The 19,760-nt window shown below is 48.6% G+C and overlaps 1 protein-coding gene across 2 annotated transcripts in view; it reads left to right on the forward strand.

The window, feature by feature from the left end:
- LOC146174909 (uncharacterized) overlaps positions 1 to 1,413 on the forward strand; it is a 51,734-nt gene extending 50,321 nt beyond the window's left edge. For both annotated transcript variants that reach the window (XM_084583273.1, XM_084583272.1), the window contains exon 7: positions 1,222 to 1,413. In XM_084583273.1, coding sequence (XP_084439399.1) covers positions 1,222 to 1,347 — 126 coding nt within the window. In that variant the 3' untranslated portion in view covers positions 1,348 to 1,413. The remainder of the gene's footprint in view (positions 1 to 1,221) is intronic.
- Positions 1,414 to 19,760: the final 18,347 nt, after the last annotated feature.

The following is a 19,760-nucleotide window of genomic DNA, read 5'->3' on the forward strand; positions in this document are numbered from 1 at the left end:
AGGGCAAGGACGTCCTGAAATTAGGCCACGTATGATTCGATAGCTGTCTGGAGACGGGGCTTGAGGGTTCGCGGCGCGGTAAGCCCTCGACCAAGGGGCTTTCCAACGAGTATCCCAACTGGTCAGCTGGTCTTCATGAGTCTTGTACCAGGCGAGCGCAGTGCCCTTGAGGTAAAAAAACAACATTCGCTCGCATGAGGGTGGGGTCCCAGCGATTACAGGTGCTCACACGTTCGTACTTTCGTATCCATTCGTCCACATCCGTAGTGCCGGTACCAGTGAAACTGCCAGAATCGCGCGGGTGGGTGAGGATGACCGATGGCAAGGCCTTCGTTGGTGTGGGGACTTTATCATAAGGCATCTTTTGGCAGGAAAGCAGGCGGCCGCTGCGGAGTGCGATCATGCGGAGGCTGACGCCGGGATCACAGCCTCACCTCCACCAAGATGTTACGTAGAAACTCGACTTATTTACAGCATATTTACAGCACAGATGGAACGAGCATGGCAGTGAGCAGCAACACAAAACAAGCCCCACTTCATCATCACCTTGTCCCTTCCGCGAGGCAAGAGAAGGACACACTTCGTCATCTTCATCGCGTAACAATATTATAGCAAGCACAATGACTTTGGGTTCGCGCTAAAGTTTGGTAGCATGCTTTCTTTGCCCATGCCATCATGTGGAACAACGAAGCTGCAACGTTGCCAGTAGAGGAATAATGTGTTCATGCCGCTGTTTGTGGAAGGATCAGTGCCCGGATTTTTCCCCCGTAAAGGACTGAGATGGAAAGAAGTGGATTTAATTGCTACCTTTTTGACAAAGTGCTCCAGTCCACAGTATAAAAAGGGCGTTTTAACACTTTTACTGAGTATCAACGTTTGGTTCCCGCAAAACCTTAAGAAAAGCACATTCAAAAGCAGCCTTTGCCTTTTCATTCATTGTTTCACCACAAACTAGCGCTAACAGCGCTAAAAGAGATATGATTTGTCATCTTGCTGTAAGTCCCACACGTTTTTTATTCATATAAATTGTATAATATATATACATTATTCCTGTAATGGGGCTGATTTGTACAGCCAGGAGCATCATTTGGAGCACCGTATTTATTATTAAGCAAAAACGAACGCTTACGAACGCTATTAATTCAGATGTCCGTGATACCTGTAGCGCTATAAGCATTCGATTCCATCGTCAGCGATGTAAATTTATTCTCCTTTTTGCAGCTAGAGAATCCTTCCACTCCAGGTCAAAAGGGTTACTGCTGTAATGGTCACTGTGTTTCGCATAAAAGCTGTCCGTCGACCAATGAACGTGCTTTTCGTCCGGCGACATCAGCAACTAACGCCTAGTCTGTACGTTTCGCTTAACGAATAAAGGGACCACAACGAACTTCCTGGAAATAAAAATAATATTCATCTTGCTGTATGACATTTACTTAGTATTAGGCTCACTCAGAGTTGCAGGGAGGAGTGGGTGCACGAAATCAAACAGAAAATAAAAATGATATTTGTGTAATAGCCGCGTTTACCGAACAATAACAAATCTCACGGACTCTAGCGTTACAAAGGGATCTTTCTTGCATCCAGGACTAGGTGTAACACTAGCTCATATCTTTAAATGTCTCTAAATTCTCCATTTGCCCCTTCACCATAGTCGTAACTACATTGCTCCCGATTACAACGTCAATAACATCCAGATTTCAAAAGCTGAATCAGTTGAATACCTCGGTGTACATAGTTCATGTGATCTGACATGGATACAGCATGTTAACCAGACAATAAATTTGGCTAACCGTGCTCTAGGTCATATACAAATTAGCCTTTCTATCGCTTCTGCCCCTATTAGACAAGTAGAGCGCATATTTTCTCTGCGCCAAATTACAGACAGGACAAAAAGAGGAGACAGACAAGGCACGAACGCTGAACTTCAGCTGATAGTTTATTGGAAGCAACATAAATATATACAGAAATATATAACGCCATCTCTTAAGCGCATGCCTAAAACCTTCCCTTCTGCTTTATCGTGCACATTAGAGCCGTGCCAGAATCCCCTATGCCCATGACTCCCTCTGTTCTTTAAAAATTGTAGCTATTTGGATGACCACACAACCGAGGTACTGCTGGCACAATTATCACCTTCATTGTAAATCTCAAGGGCCTCGAAGATCTCCCTGAGCAACTGCTGCTTGAAGCTTCGCAGCATACATGTGTTGCTCACCGCAGGAGTGCATGGCGGACTGGTATGGCTAGGGCAGCGGCTGCAGTGTAAGGCCAAATGGCTGCTCTTTACAAGAGATCCGACTGATCTTCCGTGCTCTCGCAATCTGTCATTTATTCGTCTGCCCGTCTGTCCGACGTAGGTTTGCCCACACGGCAGAGGGATCGTGTATATGACCCCTGTTTTATAGAGGCTGAATCAGGGTTCATGCTTCTTCGTGCATGCGTCAATGCCACTCTTTCGCCCCTTTAGAATGGGGCAAAAATGACACTGACGCCGCACTTCCCTGCAACCTTCTTCAGACGGTGAGAGAATCCATGGATATAAGGAACGGATACAGGCCTTGCTTCCTGGCTTCTGGATTGTTGCGACTGCCCTCGTTCCTCAATCTCCTCTTCCTACAACAGCGTGTTCGCTACCGAAGTCAGGAGTTGGTTCGTTCGGGTAGCCTTCGGCTTTCAGGCGTTTGATCTGGCCCTGCACGCTGATGGCCATAAAATGTTCAAACGGCTTTGAGTAAGCAGCACATAGACAGTAAAAGCGATTGCTCGTTTTACCAGTTTTGAATGGGCCTAATGAAACTTCAACACTTCTTTGTACTTCAACACTTCAACACTTCTGGCCTGTAGCTCCAACATAGATGCGCCTCCCGGAAGAGCAAATACGCATCCAAAAACTGAAGGCTCGTGTTCTCTGGCAACTCATACGTGAAACGAAGCCCTTTCGATCAAACCTTAAACACCCAAACACTGTTTTCACCACGGCCTCAAAACATTGAAACTTGCACAAATAAACTTACCCTCTCTAGCCTCATGGCGTAGAAGTGCGCGTCTTAAACTTTTACGTTTCTCCATTCTTTGCCGTCTGATAACCCCTACATGAAACGAGCCCACCGAATCACCCGCTTCGGCTAAATTAATGCAGTATATCCCCATAGGCGCATACTACAACTTTTCAGCTGTGATTTTTCTTGCGCAGAGCACAGGACTGGAATGGCCTGCCCATTGATGGTGTCACTATCATCGACCCTAAAATATTCAAAAGGTTCATCTAAAACATCGCATTGTGATCATCGACCCTAAATTATTCAAGCGGCTCATCGAAAACATGTCACTACAGTTTTTGTTTTACTTCTTTACCATTTAACGACCACTCGCTCATGTAATGCCTCCCACGAGACTTTTGAGGAATGAAATAGATAAATAAAATGAACATGATACAGTAGAGAAAATTAGGAGCCTTTTGATGCTGAAATGCACTCGACAAAGGCGAGAAGGTGGCCCCGTTTGTGCTGGTTATTGGAACAAATAACGCTACGTAAGAATTAGTTTTCCAGTTTGCCACGTCAACGTTTGTTTTCAGTACATGCGGTATAAAATCTAAGTAGGAGTAAAAAGAAGAAAGTATTTCAGCTTTTAATTTGAAAAATAATTTTGAAAAATAAAAGGGTTTGAGGCAACATTTGCTCTTTGTCCCACCACCAGATATTTTCATTGCATGAACACATTCCACAATGCACCTGGAACGATCCTCCACAGGGACTTGCCTTGAGATCGACCTTGCGGTGGAAACCTTTTCCATCTTGTGTAGGTTTGAGTGGAGGAAAAACTTGGGCCCGAGTTCCCACACCTTTCGATGAATCTCCGAAACAGAGGAGGAGGACAAAACATTTATTTTCACAAGGGTATTCGGGGCCCCCTGGCCCCACCGCACTCAAACGTTCATGTTCAATCTGTCCATGACGCCGGCAGCCCGACGAACTGCGATCTTTTGCTTCGCCGGGTCCTTGGAGCATACTGTAGTCTCCCAGTCTTCCTAAGTCCGGAGTGGCACCCATACGCCGCGGGGAGGAGACGCCGGGCAGGTTAGTAGGATATGGGTCAGTGTCGCTTGAAAGGTTTGGCAGAGGGGGAAGGTTGGCGGGATTGATTGATAGTGAGATAATAGGGAGGAAGTGGGGAGGGTCCTCGTTTGCAGTCGTCGCAAGAGATGCTGGTGGTGAGAGAAGAGTGTGGTAGTGGGTATTGTTGCCCTTGTGCGCGGAAGTGTGCGGTGAGCTCAGCGAAGGTATGCATTGCGCTCCTTCGAGAAATCCTTCCCGAGTTCCGCCTTTTCGCGGTTTCTTGGCCCTCGGGCTAAAGAGTCGGCGGCCTCGTTGCCGGGATATCAGGAGTACGCAGGCATCCAGATGGGCTCAACGCGTCGGGGGTAGGGGGGTGGAGCAGTATTGACTAGCACACATTTGGAACAGAGGTGTACCCTGCCTTAGCATAATTTAGGATTTCCGTTTTGGAGTCGCTGATGATGTAGTTGGTACTACTGTCAGTCAGGGCCATCGCGATGGTGGTCTCTTTACTTCTTCTGCTGTGGTTCCTGGTAGAGTCTGAAAATGAGGGGGGTCGGTATTTGGTTGGTATACTACAGCCGTAGCTCCCCGGTCATCTGCAGCTGCATCTGCGGCGTCCCCATACAACTTGTGCAGTGCTTTGGCCCATGCATTCCTACGGCTTTGATCTCGCAAAGGGTTCATATTTTGAGGTAGCGGTTTGATGTGGAGAGACTATCTGATGTGAGAAGGAAGCGAGCTTAGTTTTGGATCGTTGGCAGGCATCCTGATGTTGAGTTTGTGCCATATTTGTCTACCTGTGGGTGTGGCAGCAGGGCATATGTTATGGACATGAAGGTGTGCTTCACTTCGCGTATTGTATTGTGCAGCCGCAGGGTAAGCAGTCTAAGGTTTTTTAATTGTGTTCCCTGGTAGATTAAGAGCCGTTCTTGTCGCTTGCCTAATCATGGCGTCTAGCTGTTGAGTTTCGCCTGCTGTAAGTCTAAGATAAGGGGTCGCAGTGAGGATACGACTAACTGTGTAGGCATAGTGCGGAGCGTATCAGCTTCTAGGAGTCCGTGTGCTTTGCCCGTGACTTGTCTTAATAGTTACGCGGTTGCGGCGAGGGTTTGGTTCATCCATTTTAGTGTCTCCTTGTTCTTCCCCTCGTTTTGCAGATACATACCAGTATACGTAGCGTGTTCACACGAGGGACGCGTCTACCCTGGATGTGTATCTCAATGTTCGTGTGGTAGCTCTCACCTTTCGACAGGAGGATAAGGAGCTCCGACTTCTCTGGAGAACAATCCAAACTGATGGCATGTGTGATAGTAGCTATGCTGGCCGCAGCAATTTGTAGGGTATTTGTAGGGTCCAGAGAGTAATGTCATCAGCACATAGCGTGTGCTGAACGTGGGGGATAGATTGTAATCTATGAGCAAGGGAAACAAGCATTATAATAAATAGGAAGCAAGATAGGACAGAACCTTGTGGTATTCCTATGCTGGCCAGCATGTAGGGTTGTGTGTGGATGTTGTCGACATGCAGCGTAGCTGTTCAGTTTTGTAAAAAGGCCTTTACGCACCCGTGTACCTTGGTACCCACGTTGAATTCCGTCAGTGCTTGTAGAATGGCGGTGTGTTTGACGTTTTTTAAAGCTTTTTATAGATCAATGGCTAGAATTGCCTTCGTGTGGGCTGGCAAGCTCGGGTCGAGTACGGCAGTAGTTATCTGTAGTAAGGCATCATGAGCGGACAGCCGAGGTCGAAAGCCTAGCATAGTATGTGGGTACTGTGAGGCTTCGTACATCCATGCTGTAAGACGTGCAACCGTGATGTGTTCAATGAGTTTCCTGATGCAAGATGTTAGCGATATGGGGCGCATGTTAGTCGGGGTGATTGGTTTGTGCGGTTTCGGTATAAGGATTCTCTTTCCATGCGTCCATGCGTTTGGGAGTGTACCGGCTTCCTAGTGATGGTTGAATAGGTCTGTGAGTGTAGGAAGTGATCTGTCGTCAAGACTACGGAGTATGGCTATGCTGACACGGCCTTCCCCTGGTGTGGTGTTTCGAAGCTTCTGGAGAACTGTTTGTACTGCGGCGAACGTGATCTTCCTGTCTAGCATAGTATTAGTAGTGCCAGCTTAGCGTGGTAGCTGTTGTAGCTTTCTCGGGGTGGTGTATATATGCTTCAGTTGCGCCAACAGTGACTGCGTGTCATCTTTGTGCTGGCGAGTTAGGCTTATGATAGTGTTACGTTTGATTATTTTGCTCTCGGTGGGGGCTCTAGAAGGTGTTTAAGCAGTTGCCATGCGCTGGCGCTAGTAAGTTTTCCTCGCAACCATTCAAGCATTTGCGCCCATTTTTGTCGGCACAACTAGTGGTTATGTGCCTCCATCTCTGCGGTAAGATCGCATACTTTCTGCTGAAGCTTCATATTGTGGTTCTGAATGGTGAGACGTTTTTTTTAAGATGGCGGCATCTATTAAGTGAGCCTTCTTCGTGTCTAGCGTGGGGATGTCTTGCTGTGTTATGCAATGTTGTGTGTGGGAGTCTTTATCGTGGAGGAGGCGTTGGGCCCCTTCCTCTAGTGGTTACTCTAGCTCTGCGGATTGTAACTGACGGTGCTCTCTAAATTGTTTCCAGTTTGTAACGCGATGTTTATATTGTAAGGTAACGCGAAGGTCGGACTTGGGAGATCAGGCTTTATTGCAGACCTGAAGCCTTGTTCGCACACTGCAGCCAAACACACTCCGCGATGACGATGGGTATCTACAAGATGGAGCAGGATGAATATGAAGCAGCGCGTTCAGCCGTGTGGAAGATGAAGCGCCACACAGTGCTCACACTATTTCGCCCGCGCAGTTGAAGCGGCCAGCCTGGCCGCAATTAGTCCGCAGGATTGCGAATAAAAGGTTTCATACGTGGAACGTGGACAACTTCAGTGCCACGGTAAAGACAGTCCGGAGGAGGGTAAACAGGGGAGACGCGATACTTGACCGGGGAGGTTTTTTCAAGAACTGTGTAAGCACCAATGTAACGGTGCTGTAACTTGTCACAAAGGCCAGGAGTGCGTAATGGGGTCCAAAGTAACACCTCGTCGCCGGAACGGAACCGAACTGCGATAGGTTGCATCATAGCGGGACTTGCGGTCTTCCTGGCTAGCTTCCGTGTTGACGCGAGCAAGCCGGCGCGATTTGGCCACTCTGGAAAGGAACTGGTCAGGAAGAGAGGATGGGGAACTGGCATGTGTAGAAAGGAAAGAGGCGTCAAGAAGGGTAGCGGGAGAACGGCCGTAGACGAGGAAAAACGGAGTGTAACCTGTGGTCCGCTGTACAGCCGTATTGTAGGCGAACACAACAAAAGGAGGTATAACGTTCCAGTTTCGGTGGTCCTGGTCGACGTACATATACAACATGTCAGAAAGCGTGCGGCGGAACCGCTCAGTCAACCCATTGGTCTGCGGGTGATAGCTGGAGGTCAATTTGTGATGTGTGGTTGAGGCCTCCATAACTTCGGCTACAATCGTCGACAGAAATGTCCGACCACGATCGCTGAGAAGCAATTGAGGGGCGCCATGACGCAGTACGAGCGATTCCAAAAAGAAGGTCGCGACCTCATGTGCTGAGCCATTAGGCAGGGCAGCGGTCTCAGCGTAGCGTGTTAGGTGGTCGACGGCGGTGACGCTCGAGCGATTACCTCGTGCGTACAATGGAAGTGGCCCGAATAAGTCTATGCCAACAACGGCAAAAGGAGTAGCAGGGCAAGGTAGCGGCTGTAGTATGCCAGCAGGAGGAAAAGTGGGCCGTTTGCGGTGCTGACATGGCAGACAAGAGGCGACGTATTTTGCCACACTTGAGGCGAGGCCTGGCCAGAAGAAACGGGTTTTTACGCGGTCGTAAGTTTTATGAAAGCCTAAGTAACCGGCTGTAGCATCATCGTGGAAAGCCGCCAGGATACGGGTGCGAAGCGCTCTCGGAATAACGGGGACCCAACGGGCGCCTTCAGAGCAATAAACATAACGGGAGAGCACGCCGTTGTCAAGTTTTAACTTTTGGAGTTGCCTGCGCATCCTAGCAGTAGGAGGGTGAGAAGCACCGGTGAGAAGGTCGATTAGGGAACGGCAGTAGGGATCTGCTCGCTGGTGTGAAATAATGGTGTAGCGATCTGGAGCAGCGGCAGGAGTAGCACAGATGATGTTTGGAGCTCTGGACGACATTGGGACATCGAGGGTGTACGCAGGAAAGCGCGAAGAAGCACTAGGTGGTGATTCTGGGAGCGGGCAGCGAGAAAGAGCATCGGCATCTCGATGTTTGCGACCCGATCTGAATATGACATCGAAGTGGTATTCCTGCAAACGCAGAATCCAACGGCCCAGGCGTCCAGTCAAATGTTTGAGGGTTGATAACCAGCACAGAGCGTGGTGATCGGTAACGATCATGAAATGGCGGCCGTAGAGGTAGGGGCGGAATTTCTGAACTGCCCAAACGACGGCGAGGCACTCGTGCTCAGCGATGGTGTAGTTGCGTTCCGCTGGTGTTAGAGTTCGACTGGCGAACGCAATTACTTTTTCCCGAGAAGCGGTGTCACGTTGCAGAAGTACGGCGCCGATACCGAGGCTGCTGGCATCGGTGTTGAGGATGTATAGCAGCAGTGTCGTCGAAGTGAGCGAGAACAGGGTCCGAAGTGAGGGCATTTTTTAGGGTTTGGAAAGCTTTTTCGCATTCTTCGGACGGAAAGTAGTACGGTCGGTAAGGAGGCGGTGGAGCGGTGCAGCAATGGTAGCGAAATTGCGAATGAAACGGCGAAAGTATGAAGGCAGGCCAAGGAAACTGCGTAGTTCCTTAGTCCGCTGAGGGTGTGCAAAGTTCAAAACTGCAGCAAGCTTGTCAGGGTCGGGTCGAATGCCATCGCGGCTGACGAGGTGGCCCAGGATCTTGATTTCTTTCTTGGCGAAATTACACTTTTTTGTGTTCAGCTGGAGACCGGCGGATTGCAGGCACGTTATTACTTGATACAGGCGGCATAAATGATCAGAAAATGTCGCAGAGAAAATAACTATGTCGTCCATGCGCTCAAACGTAGTGGGGGCATTAAAAAGTCCAAAAGGCATGACATTGAATTCGTAGAGCCCATCGGGAGTAGCGAATGCGGTTTTTTCTTTGTCAGCTTCGTGCATCGGTATCTGCCAGTAACCGGAACGCAAATCTAAAGTGGAGAAATATTAGGCGCCCTGAAGACAGTCGAGGGAGTCGTCTATTCGTGGCATAGGGTAAACATCTTTGCTAGTGATTTTGTTACGTGCGCGGTAATCAACGCAAAAACGCACGGACCCGTCCTTTTTTTTTTGACCAACACGACCAGAGATGACCAGGGGCTAGCTGAGGGCCGAATAATGTCTCGTCGGAGCATATCATTCACATTATCTTCTATGATTTTACGTTCTGATAAGGAAACTCGGTAAGGGCGGCGGCTAACAATAGAAGTACCTTCTGTAATAATGCGGTGCTGTGCAGAAGACGTTCGGCCCAAGGTCGGAGAAGTGACATCAAAGGAGGCTTGGTGTTTTCGAAGTAATTCCTGCAAAGCTTGGCGGTGAGTTGCAGGAAGGTCAGGATTGATGGTGCCAAAAAGAACACAGAGAGAAGCATCGGAAGTAGCTGCTGGTGACTAAGAGGGGGCGGTAAGGCTGGTGAGGGACACTGGGTGAATGTCCAGGGCACAAGGAAAACATGTCTCTAGTCAGCACAATGGGCTCTGGGGAAGTGTTCGAAGCAGCGACAAGCGCTGTGCCATGCTCAAACCGAACAAGACTTGGTGATAGCGCGATTCCACGGGTCAGATGGCGATCAGAAGGCACGATTAGCACATCTCCGTTATCAATGTCAGTAGAAGTAAGCGCGACAAGTTGTTCGCATCCAGGGGGCAACACTGAGTTAGTAGCGGCAAGCAGGCGATGACGGGGCTCGGGAGGTTCAGAAGACGGATCACTCTCATTCATGTATATGACCCTGTAAATGACAGAAAATCCCAGCCTAAAATAATTGGGTGAGCGCACGGTGACATCACGGCAAATTGTACATGGTGGCTGACACCATCAACAAAAACTCGGCCCCGCCGGGGTGGTGCAGTGGTAAGACGCCCGACTACTGTCCGGAATACCCGGGTTCGAACCCGACCTCGGCGGCTGCGTTTCGATGGAGGCGAAACGAAGTGGCGTCCGTGTGCTGTGCGATGTCAGCGCACGTTAAAGATCCCCAGGTGGTCGAAATTTCCGGAGTCCTCCACTACGGCGTCTCTCATAGCCTCAGTCGCTTTGGGACGTTAAACCCCACAAACCAACCAACCAACCAACCAACAAAAACTCGCACAGTACACTTAGCAAAAGGCCGAATTATCGCACCATTAGCTCCACGGAGTTCAGGTCCATCATAAGGCGTTTTCACTTTTCGCAAGCGGGAGCACAAGTCAGCGTGTATCACAGAAACAGCGGCGCCCGTATCAACCAAAGCCTCCACAGATAAACCTTCAACCCACACTAAAATAATATTCCAGGGACGTTCTGGGGGATATTTGAAATGGTCGAAGAGTGCAGTTTTCCCTCCTAAAACTGCAGTGGTCACTTTTACGATAGGCGGGGGGTCGTCAGAGAAGCTTGACGGAGAGGCGAGGTTGAGCGGCGAAAAGGCGAAGGAGAACGGCGTCTTGAAGGCCTGTAACCAGCAGGCGGAGCGGGGCTTTCTGGAAGGGGTGATGAATGTCGGGGATTATCAGGCAATGAACGGTGGTTAGAGCCGGAAAAGCGAGGAGGGTAGTCTGCTTCAAATGAGTCGTAGCCGCGGCGTTCATTCTGGAGCCTGCGACGACAGAAGCGGGAAATATGGCCTCAGTACCCGCAGTAATAACAAACAGGGCGGGCTGGGCGCCAGTTGGAGTAGTATGTCGGCGCCAAGGTAGGTGGTGCCAATGCAGCGATATGAGCAGTGGTAGGCGCCAGTGGCGTAGGTGCTCGAACTGCGGGCGGCAAGGGCGTGACCTGGGCGTACGTTGGCACCTGACAGATGGTAGGAGCGACCGATGTTGGGGGGGAATAGGTCATTGAGGCCAGCTGTTCTTTGACAATGCTACGCAGGCCGGCACTTGAAGGATGTGGCTCAGATGCAGGGCGGCACAAATTACCTTGAGCCGAGAGCTCTTCATGAATTAATCCGCGAATAAGCGCACGGAGGTCAGCGTCGGCAGTGAAACCAAATGAAGTGGGATCAGGCTGCAGGCGTATTGACTGTAGTTCGTCAAGGCGTTGACAAGTCGATATGATGGCGTCGATTGTGGTAGAGTTCTGCACGGCCAGGGCGTTGTAGGCGAGTGGCCCAATACCTTTAAGGACGTGCCGAACCCGCTCGGCCTCTGGCATTGTGTCATTTATGCGCCGACAAAGTCCAAGAACATCTTGTATATAAAAGGTATAGGTCTCATTGGACCGCTGAAGTCGGGCTTCTAGCTTCGTCTTGGCGGACTCCGTGCGAACAGTACGAGCGCAGAAAATTTCGCGTGACTTTTATTTAAAGGTAGCCCAGTCCGGAATCGTCGATTCATGATTTAGGATCCACGTTTTGGCCACATTCGTCAAATAAAAGGACAAATTAATTAGTTTAAGAGAATCGTCCCAACGGTTGAAAGCACTGACCCGGTCGTAGCTGTCGAGCCAGTCATCAGCGTCGTCGCCGCGGAGACCGGCGAACATCTGCGGGTCGCGCTGACGGTTACTGACGGTCCAAGAAGCAAGGGGAGCTGGAGTCGAGTTGGTAGAGGCCGGAATAGCGGAGTGGCCCTCTTGAGTCATGACGATGGTGGTCGGGGTCAAAGGGCGGCCAGAACGAAGCTCCAGTTGGATGCAGGTGACAAAGCAGCGGGGAAATCAAAGCGCACCTCCACCACGTGTAAGGTAACGTGAAGGTTGGACTTGGGAGATCAGGCTTTTTTGCAGACCTGAAGCCTTGGTCGCACACTGCAGCCAAACACACTCCGCGATGACGATGTGTATCTACAAGAGGGAGCAGGATGACGATGAAGCAGCACGTTCAGCCGTGTGGAAGATGAAGCGCCACACAGTGCTCACAATATGTACGCTTCCGCCATTTGGGTCCTGTGACGTTGAGCGCTATGATGTAGTAATCACTGTCTAAGGTGTTTGGTGTTGGTTTCCATTTCAGACACTCAGGATCGTTCCCCTATAGCGTCTGCTCTGAACTGTCGTCCATTTAGCCGACCTCGCCCTGTCGCGTGGGCAGGTTGAAATTGTTGAAGGTAGTCAGCTGTGACTGCTGTTCCTGGCTGTAGAGTGCTTGTACTCTACCAATGATGCGGTGGTATTCCCAGTCTGTGTGGGCGCAATTCAAGTCTCCTCCTATCAATAAAGGTGTATTTTTCGCGTCTTGCGTGATGGGTTGTATGAGATTAGCGCAGACCGTCGCGGGGCTGCTGTTCGGATTATATACACTGGTTACTATGAGAGAGCCCTTAGTAATATCCTCGGGGAGGACTTCGACGGTGACCTGGGCCAAGCTATATGTGTAGTCTCGGATAGAGTGTCGGAGTGTACGTTTAACGTAGGTGGTGATGGCCGGTTTCTGCCTATTTAGGGCGAGATATCCGATATAGCCTGGTATATTTAGGGCTACGTTTGTGTGTCCTGTAGGAGGATCTAGTCTGGGGGGCATGAGTGTGTTAACAGCTGTGTGAAGAGGTCACGCTTTAGCCGTAGGCTGCGACAGTTCCAGTGCCAATGCATAACGACTTTTCGGTTGGCGTTGGATGGGAAGAATTAGCTGTCATGCTCCTGATCACCTAGTGCCAACGGCGGGGATATGGTGGCGGGGTTGTGTGGAAGAATCATGTGGAGGTGAGGGTGGTGGAGTGGCGGCCAGTCTGGCGTCTTGCATGATGCGGAGGATTGCGGTCTCGATTATGCATTCAACCTTTGGGGTAAGCTGTTCGCAGAATAAGTTGAATTTTGCTTCTTATTCTTGAGCTAATGATTAGAATCGCTCCTCTATCTGCTGTTTAGGTTGGTCTAATTTTGCTTGCAGTTTTGCTTCGAGTCAGGCTTTGTGAGCTTCGAGTGCAGTTAGAGGTAATTCCTGTTGTATGCGCTTCTTTTTTGGAGGGGGGTGTTTGGGGGGGGGGTAGGATTCTGGTGCTCCCGAGGCGAAATCTGAGCCTGCTGTTAAATTGGGGAAGGAATGGAGGAATGTGAGGGGCGGGGGTGTAGGTGGGTTGTGAAGCAGGTGTTGAAGGCGTCTTACCTCCTCCCGTGGGCGAGCCAGCTCCTGCTCTTGGGGTTCCTGTGGGCGGGCGACCTTGTCTGCCCATGCGAGGTCGGTTCGTAGTCCGTCTGGTTTGTGCCGGAGCGTGGCTGCTCGGTTCTGTGAAGAACTTCTCCCGCTTGTGCTGCTCTGTCCTCGTAATCTCTCGGTTGGCGATGTCTTGACTTAGGTTTTGCTGCTACGCTGCTTTGCCTGGCACCTGTTGCGGTGAGGTGGGCTCCTCCACACAAGATGCCTGTTGGAGTGCACATGCCTCCCTCCTTCTCCGGAAGGTCGTCGCCACATCTTGGAAATCTGGTTTGCCTTGGCTTTGGACACCCGTCGTATCGGTGTCCAGGGTGTCGGCAGTTTGTGCATCCTTCTGGTCCTGGCCGATATGGGGTGCACAGGTGGACTCCTCCAAAGTATATAATCTTCCTGGGAACTGGTCCTCGGGCGAAAGTGATCATTATAGATTTGGAACGCCTCATGCGTCTGGCTGTGACAATCTTCTCGAAGGCGTTTTGACGTTATAGGTCGTCAATGATTTCGGCTTCTGTTTCATCCCAAAACACATTGTTAATAACTACTTGTGTGGTTTCGGCGCCCGGGGCGAGATATGCTGCCATGGCGTATTCATTTCCTGCGTGGCTGTTTGCCTTAACGTGTGCGAGCTTCATTGTTAGTTCGAGTGTTCCGGGAGTGTCATGCAGGTGTTGGTGCTGAGATGGATGCGGAGTTGCAGCTGGTTGTTGGGTTGGATGTCGGCGGCGGCGCACACACAGCGAAGAAGGGCCTGTGGTTGCAATTCTGGCAGGTAGAGTCCACCTTGAGACCTTAACACAACTTTATACGCCTGTTGCGGAAGCTTGCCATGCGCCGATTGCGATAAAGAACACCACGCGTCTCTTGCAGCTGCGCTTGGTTCAGTTGGTATACGGGGTGCGATGTGTCGTTCCCCATAATCGGTGAACGTTGGTCTCGTCGATGGAGCCACGATTTCGCGGCTGTGCTTCGTTCGATGGATGATAGGTACTCATGATGGTCGTCCATCCATTGGGTTAAAGTTTCCTCTATCGAGGGTCTTACCGTCGACTTGAACGTGCATCTTCTTAGGAGCGGAGGGGGGCGTCTCAGCTGGGCAAGCGGGGCTCGCCGGGCCTGGTACGTGCCGTCAATCTCAAGGTAGGATCGTCTTCACAGCCGCTGCAGCGTGATCCCGGCCAGACGCAGACGGTATTCCAAGAACTGGGATCCCGCTTGGGGCGTCGGGTCGAGGTTTGCGGGGACATTCACAGGAGCCTTCGAAAACACGTCTGCTCTCTTTGATGGAACGCTGGGAACCCCGGAAGAGAGAGTTTTTGATGGCTTCGATTACTTGCTTGAGTGATGTCGGCTGGGTAACGAAACCACAAGAAGCCTGTTCAGGTTTCTATTTATAACAGACGTATCTAGCTGCTTACATGGTCAATAGGACGAGGGAAATTTCGAGGCCAGAGAAATCAAAGTTCCTGTAAGCGTATCCTTAAAATGTTCAGCATGCGTTTTTCCTTTGAGGTAATAGTGTATAGGCAAAGAAGCTTATAATCACAAACAGATGTTATAACAGAGTTAGAGGAAATATGTTCATCAAGACTGGTTATGCCTAGGTGTTACTCTCGTTATTCCGCACTTACTAGCATTTAGTTTAACAGAGCTGGTGTGAAAACAAACGAAAATATTATCAAGACCATCTTGCAAAGTAAGGACTGCAAAAGAGGTTAGGTACCCTATTGTAAACCTCAGTGCCACTGGGTCCCAGCGCCCCAGCGCCATACCTGATTATGGTCCCAGTATGACGCTGGAAACTGGGCGCACTGGGACGCGGCATACTGGCACGCTCCGCACTGGCGGCGCTGTTGGCCCGGAGAAAAAAAGCCGTGGGACAAAAATTACAAAGTAAAAAGTAACGAAACAAGTTAGGTACATAACAAACCCTAAAAAGTAAAAAAAAAAAGATAGCGAACCAAGCGCGCTTCGAACTCGCTCCCTAGCCATCTATTCAATAACTAGCTCACCAGCTAAAAAAAAAAAAAACACTTGGCCACGCCGATAACTGGAGTTCTTTGAAACATGTCTGTATTTTATGTCATGACCCCCATTTATAAGTTTGGGACTTCATGTTTCTTAGTCTACAGGCCATTTCTGCCGCTCTAACAATTACAACTTTTTGATTATTGGAGCTTTCTGCCAGCTCTCACGACTTGCAACTGATGTTCTGTGTACCGATGCGCGCTATTTTGTGCACTGAAAACATTTTAACATGTGGAGTTCGACATCGCTGGCAAATTTAGCAACGCCGGCTCTTCGCTGGTGCTCTGCTACCGTGGGCGTAATTTTGGTTGAACACGGAGCTTTATTATACACCTTCAAGGAAAAAATTGGGACCAAGCTTTAATACCGGCCAGCGCAGCTGCGACGACACAATTTTGCGTGTAACTAAACCTTATTTGTATGTAAACCTTTCGGGAAGCGGTGCGATGACGGAGGGCCCGGCTGCTTATACGCAGAGTAAGAAGGAGCGCAAAAGCTTCAAAAACACGCAAATATTATGTATTACAAGCGCTGTATGTTTTTGTTTTTCTCTCATGGGTTCATCGCTCGGTAAACTACTTTCTTCCTCGTTTTATTTTTTCTTTGAGCTGTTTATACTGGGCCGTAGTGCAGGCTACGCTCGCTTGCGATTGAGCCCGAATTGAACATTTTGGCAGTATCATTGTGTTACAGTGCCCTTAAGATCAGCTGTGAATTTTGTTATGCATCGTAGCCCACATTATTTATTTCCAGTTTAGTTGTGCGTTAATCGTCAGTGTGTCATGAGATATCAGAGGTGCAGCGGTCGCGGACTCTCTCGAAACGTTTGAAATGACCTACCAAAACAAGGAAACTCTAGAAAAAAAGATACTGCCTTCGTTTTCTTACAGGTGCGCAACGACTTCGCAGCAAAAAGTGCTTGCTTGAACCATATTTTTAATATAGCGCCCCGATGATCGATTGCGAGTGCGCTGTTGCCATGTTGGCCCCTGAGGGATGCTACTCCGGCTGACGCCGCAGGCCGCACCGGCTATACTGGGCCACTGGGACCAGTGCGGCCCCAGCGCACATAAGCGCTTCTCCCAGTGCATCGCGGATGCCAGCGACACACCCAGTGTGAAAAGGCTAATCCAAGCGTTTTTCTTCCATCGCACCAGTGCAGCCAGTGTCTTCCCGTTACTGCTCCAGTGAATATCGCAGACCTCCAGCGTTCCCAGCAGATCCAGTGCAAAACCAGCGCGAAAATCATACTGGTTTCGCACTGGAAGACGCTGGGAGACGCTGGTTTTTGCAATATGGTATGCTTCGATATAACATACAATGTTCGACATCGAGGCTTATTTGTGAGACAGTGCAATCCGCAATGCCGTTAACGTACATTAGGAGGACCAGAGGTCATAGCATGCAGCCTTGGGGAATGACGGATGCTACAGGATATGCGGGTGTGTCACAGTCATTAGTTGTAACGTAGTCGTTACGGCCCTCCCGACAATGATCACGTGACATGATAAGATTAGTATTTAGGACAATTTTACTCAGCCACAAATGTAGAACTTTGTGTAGCAAATATCAGATGCCTTTGCAAAATCAATTAAAATGCAATACGGTGGATCCAGAATGGTAGCCATTTTTGAACCATTTGTAAAATCGAGAACTTGCGTTTTTCAGAACTGGAGTCTTCGGAAACTGCTGAATACATGCGAAGAAAAGAGTTATTTCAAGTAGAGAGATCAGACAGAAAAACAGTTTGTCCTTTTAACTTGCATGAAATGGACATGAATGCATTTGGTGCGTAGTTGTGGTAGCAGAAGAAATCAAAATATGTATCCACCGGAACCAGCTTTCCCACCTTCCTGTCATCTGGTAGCGTGGCACCCTGTAATGACTGCCAAAAGACGTTAGAGAATGCAATAGATGAGTATGTCCGGGTGCTTTTTAGAAACGTCTAGTTAGTACTATTGGCATCAGCTGACGATACAATTTCAGCAACATATATCTCCGTAGGAATGGTTACTCCGTCCATAATCATAGGATCCCTCTGTAACAATGAGGTGCAGCAGCAGCAGCAGGAAACGCTAATGTGCAGCATGTGAAAATGAATAGGAAAAGGTGTTCTTAAGAATTATATAATACTAACGAAATTCATATGATCGATCCTCAAGCGTACGTCTTTTGATTCAGGCATGCTTATCAGGTTCAGCTGTTTCTGCGTGTTCGAAGAAAGAAGGAAGTTTAGTTTCAAAGCAATTGTGTTTAGCAGGAAAGAGAGCATTTTTAAAAATCGCTGCACTGGAGCATCTATATAATTCAAGATATATAACCGTTATTTTCTTCAAACGGTGAAAGATGCTCATTTTTTTTATATATTTATCAATGAGTGTTGCGACTACGTATTGGAATATACTCCAATTTCTTCACGGCGTATGTGTTTCCACAACCGTAGCAAGAATGCATCAACAAATATTTCAAGAACAAAATTATTACCACGATTGTCTCCGTTCCCGTATTTCGAGGATTATTTTCGTATGTTTTCAGGCACTGTATCGGAATATTGACCTTAAATTCCAGATTTTTTGCCCATTCTTACGGACGTCAGTTATTTGCTTGCTATCTGCAACCAAATTTGTTTTGTATCAATAAAGCCATTGATAGTTTATGGCTAAATTTCTCAAACATAATGTGTTCTTGCAGAATATTATAGTTAAAACTTTAATAACAACTTTTAATAGATCACCTATTTTTATTGTTAGCAACAGTTGCAAAAAATTGATGAGAGAGACGATTTTCTACAATGTTCTCAACAAGTACGTACCTGCTCCTTGCCACAAGAGACGGTCGGCTTCATTTACTTGGAATGATAAATAAAGCATGCTTGAAAGAAACTTAAAAATAAAAAGATAATACGCACACTTTCTTGATGTTGTTGCGCCTTGCTGTCCATGTCAGGGGATGCTGTCGCCAATTTTGTTTTCTCGCCATTGTATACCATTTATTATTTCTGTTAGGATCAATAGCATCCTAAAAACCAGGACGCTTCTTAATAGTGGACGTGGTAGCCTCTTCATAATGTGCATATAGCAAATTTTCCGCTTTTAGACAGATGAAAACATACTTTTTTATGCAAATTAAGGGATGAGCCGGCGTATAGGGTGAATGTCGACATCTTCGTGCGCGTCCCTAGTTCAGGATACCGCAAACATTCGCAGCCTTGCGAGCCCAAAGTGCAAAGGAAGCTTATGCAGTCGCATTCGAGCAATCGAGAGGTAGGTATACCTCAAGCCTCTTTAGTAGGGGGGGGGGGGGGGGGGGGGAGAACTGGTTATTTTGACGGCGCGTCCGTACCTTGTGGGATAGAGACCAGAGCTCGTCACATTTTGGAAGCAAGCATTCACTTTAGGGTCGTAGCGAGCAGTAGCTCTCGTCTGTACCTGTCGTGCAATCTGATCTATTTTATGGATTCCTTTGCTGAAGCAGAGAACTGGCGATACCTGTATTTAGAGCCGGCAATGATTTTCTCCAACTCTTGAAACCGTAGGCTCACTTCCAGTATGGCGGGATACCCCAGGGAGGTGCCAAGAAGTTAAGCGCTCGAAACGCCTGAAATATAGCTGAAATATTTGTGAGTCACTGGTGGAACGAGACTCCCGTAATGCATCTAGGAATGGGATCGGCATCTCAACGGTGATGTAGAATATGTGATAGTTCACATGACATACCTCGTTTGACGTAGCTCTCGCGAGCGAAACGCGAGTCTTAAACGACAACCTTTTATAGCGGCTCTGTGAAAGCGTGCCGCCTAAAAATTCCACAATCGGCGGACACACTTTGCGGGGTCAATGGGCACTCCACCGAAAAGAGCCCATACATTTTGTAAATTCACACGAAGTACTGCTAATTACACACCTGACGGAGTCTGAACTGCGACATCAGTGTAGAACGGGAAAGGTTTGAAATCAAATTGTGCGTTCAGGCGCAGAGCACGCATTACTTTCTAAACTTCTTGTATGTGTAGATTCATGTTCTGTGGCACGGGCTCGAGTTCTGTGACAGGCTACGATTAGTTTCATATGAATTGAGTCAGCGGTATTTTGGTCCCGTATGCCGTAGCCTTGATGGTGCATTTCTCGAAATCATGACCAGCGTTTGATCTATACCAGCGTCGTCATGTCGATAAACTGGCACATTTTGTGAAGTTTGAAACATTTTCGTTTAGGTTGGATTTCGAAGAAAGCAAGACGCAGTGTCTAGCTTACTTATGGATTGAAAACTATACTTCCAATAAAAAGTATATAAATGGAAATACATACGTCGCCAGGTTGATCTTTTATCGCAACATATCCTCCA

This window comes from Amblyomma maculatum, chromosome 11, assembly GCF_055883805.1.
Source record: "Amblyomma maculatum isolate TAMU_Amacu chromosome 11, ASM5588380v1, whole genome shotgun sequence".
Lineage (NCBI taxonomy): Eukaryota > Metazoa > Arthropoda > Arachnida > Ixodida > Ixodidae > Amblyomma > Amblyomma maculatum.